The following is a 944-nucleotide window of genomic DNA, read 5'->3' as shown; positions in this document are numbered from 1 at the left end:
GATATATCTAATAGTAGTCGAATAGCTGCTAGAGTTGAAGTGCTTTATAGTGCTGAGTGTATAGGATTTACAAGGAGATTTTTCAGCTGCAGTTTCTTTCTCTCATAATGACAGCATTCCTGTATTTGTGTATAGTCTTGCAGCTCCTTCACCTCACTGGTTAGTTATAATACTAATATACACTTGACTATGTCTCTATTGGTTCTAATAGTTGCTCAAGTACCCATTGTCAGTTTTGAGTCCACAGCAGTGAGTATCCCTGAAGGAACTAGTGCTGATGTTTGTCTTACCATTGATGGACTTGTTTTTATATCATCATTACTTATCTCACTGGGAGCTACAGACCAATCAGCAAGTAACTACACATTGTGCAAAATAAAGACTCAATTTTAATTGTATTTTCTGTTTCTGCATATCCTGCTTCATAAAAAAACAGATTCATAGACTAATTCATACATTGATATGATGTTAATGTTTATTATTGTCATTATTTAGTTGCTCCAGATGACTACACTGCACCTAGTTCAGTAACTTATTTTTCAGGTGAATCCAATATAGTTTGTGTAAATGTAACTGCGATACAAGACAATGTTGATGAACCTTCTAAAGACTTTACATATTCTATAAATCCAGTAATGGGTTATGTATTAGGAACACCTTCCAGTATTATCATTACAATACCTGGCGGTAAGTCAATTTTTGGAGCTATTTTTTATTCATTTTCCATATAGCTCCTCCACCTCCTCCTTGTCCTTGTAAAGATCGCATTGCTACATTAGCTTGTAAGGATATGGAGAATAATGGAGAATATCTACCAATGCCTTGTAGAGAGCTTCTTGGAAACAATCCTTAATTATTTAAAAGACACAACTTAACATACTGTAGTTAGTTAATGTATAGGTGTGCATAGATTTTGTAGATCTTTTTGTTAAAATTAGCAGAAA

General features: G+C 33.9%; 1 protein-coding gene across 1 annotated transcript; it reads left to right on the top strand.

Moving 5' to 3' along the window:
- The first annotated feature begins 37 nt into the window (after positions 1-37).
- On the top strand, positions 38-944 carry LOC109593659 (uncharacterized). Its single transcript, XM_020008642.1, has 4 exons — positions 38-159; positions 212-355; positions 496-687; positions 732-944. The coding sequence occupies exons 1-4, from the start codon at positions 108-110 to the stop codon at positions 851-853; spliced, it is 510 nt and encodes a 169-aa protein (XP_019864201.1). The 5' UTR covers positions 38-107; the 3' UTR covers positions 854-944.

Source organism: Amphimedon queenslandica, unplaced genomic scaffold, assembly GCF_000090795.2.
Source record: "Amphimedon queenslandica unplaced genomic scaffold, v1.1 AMPQUscaffold_325_Cont27652, whole genome shotgun sequence".
Taxonomy (NCBI): Eukaryota; Metazoa; Porifera; class Demospongiae; order Haplosclerida; family Niphatidae; genus Amphimedon; species Amphimedon queenslandica.
The sequence above is the reverse complement of the archived record's forward strand: the minus strand, read 5'-3'. Positions and strand labels throughout refer to the sequence as shown.

What these genes read in the sequence shown, in the direction of transcription:
- LOC109593659 (XM_020008642.1), top strand. Translation starts at nt 108, where the DNA reads ATGACAGCATTCCTGTATTTGTGTATAGTCTTGCAGCTCCTTCACCTC. An exon ending in GCAGCTCCTTCACCTCACTG is followed by an intron (nt 160 to 211) that starts GTTAGTTATAAT and finishes TGGTTCTAATAG; the next exon opens with TTGCTCAAGTACCCATTGTC. An exon ending in TATCATTACAATACCTGGCG is followed by an intron (nt 688 to 731) that starts GTAAGTCAATTT and finishes TTTTCCATATAG; the next exon opens with CTCCTCCACCTCCTCCTTGT.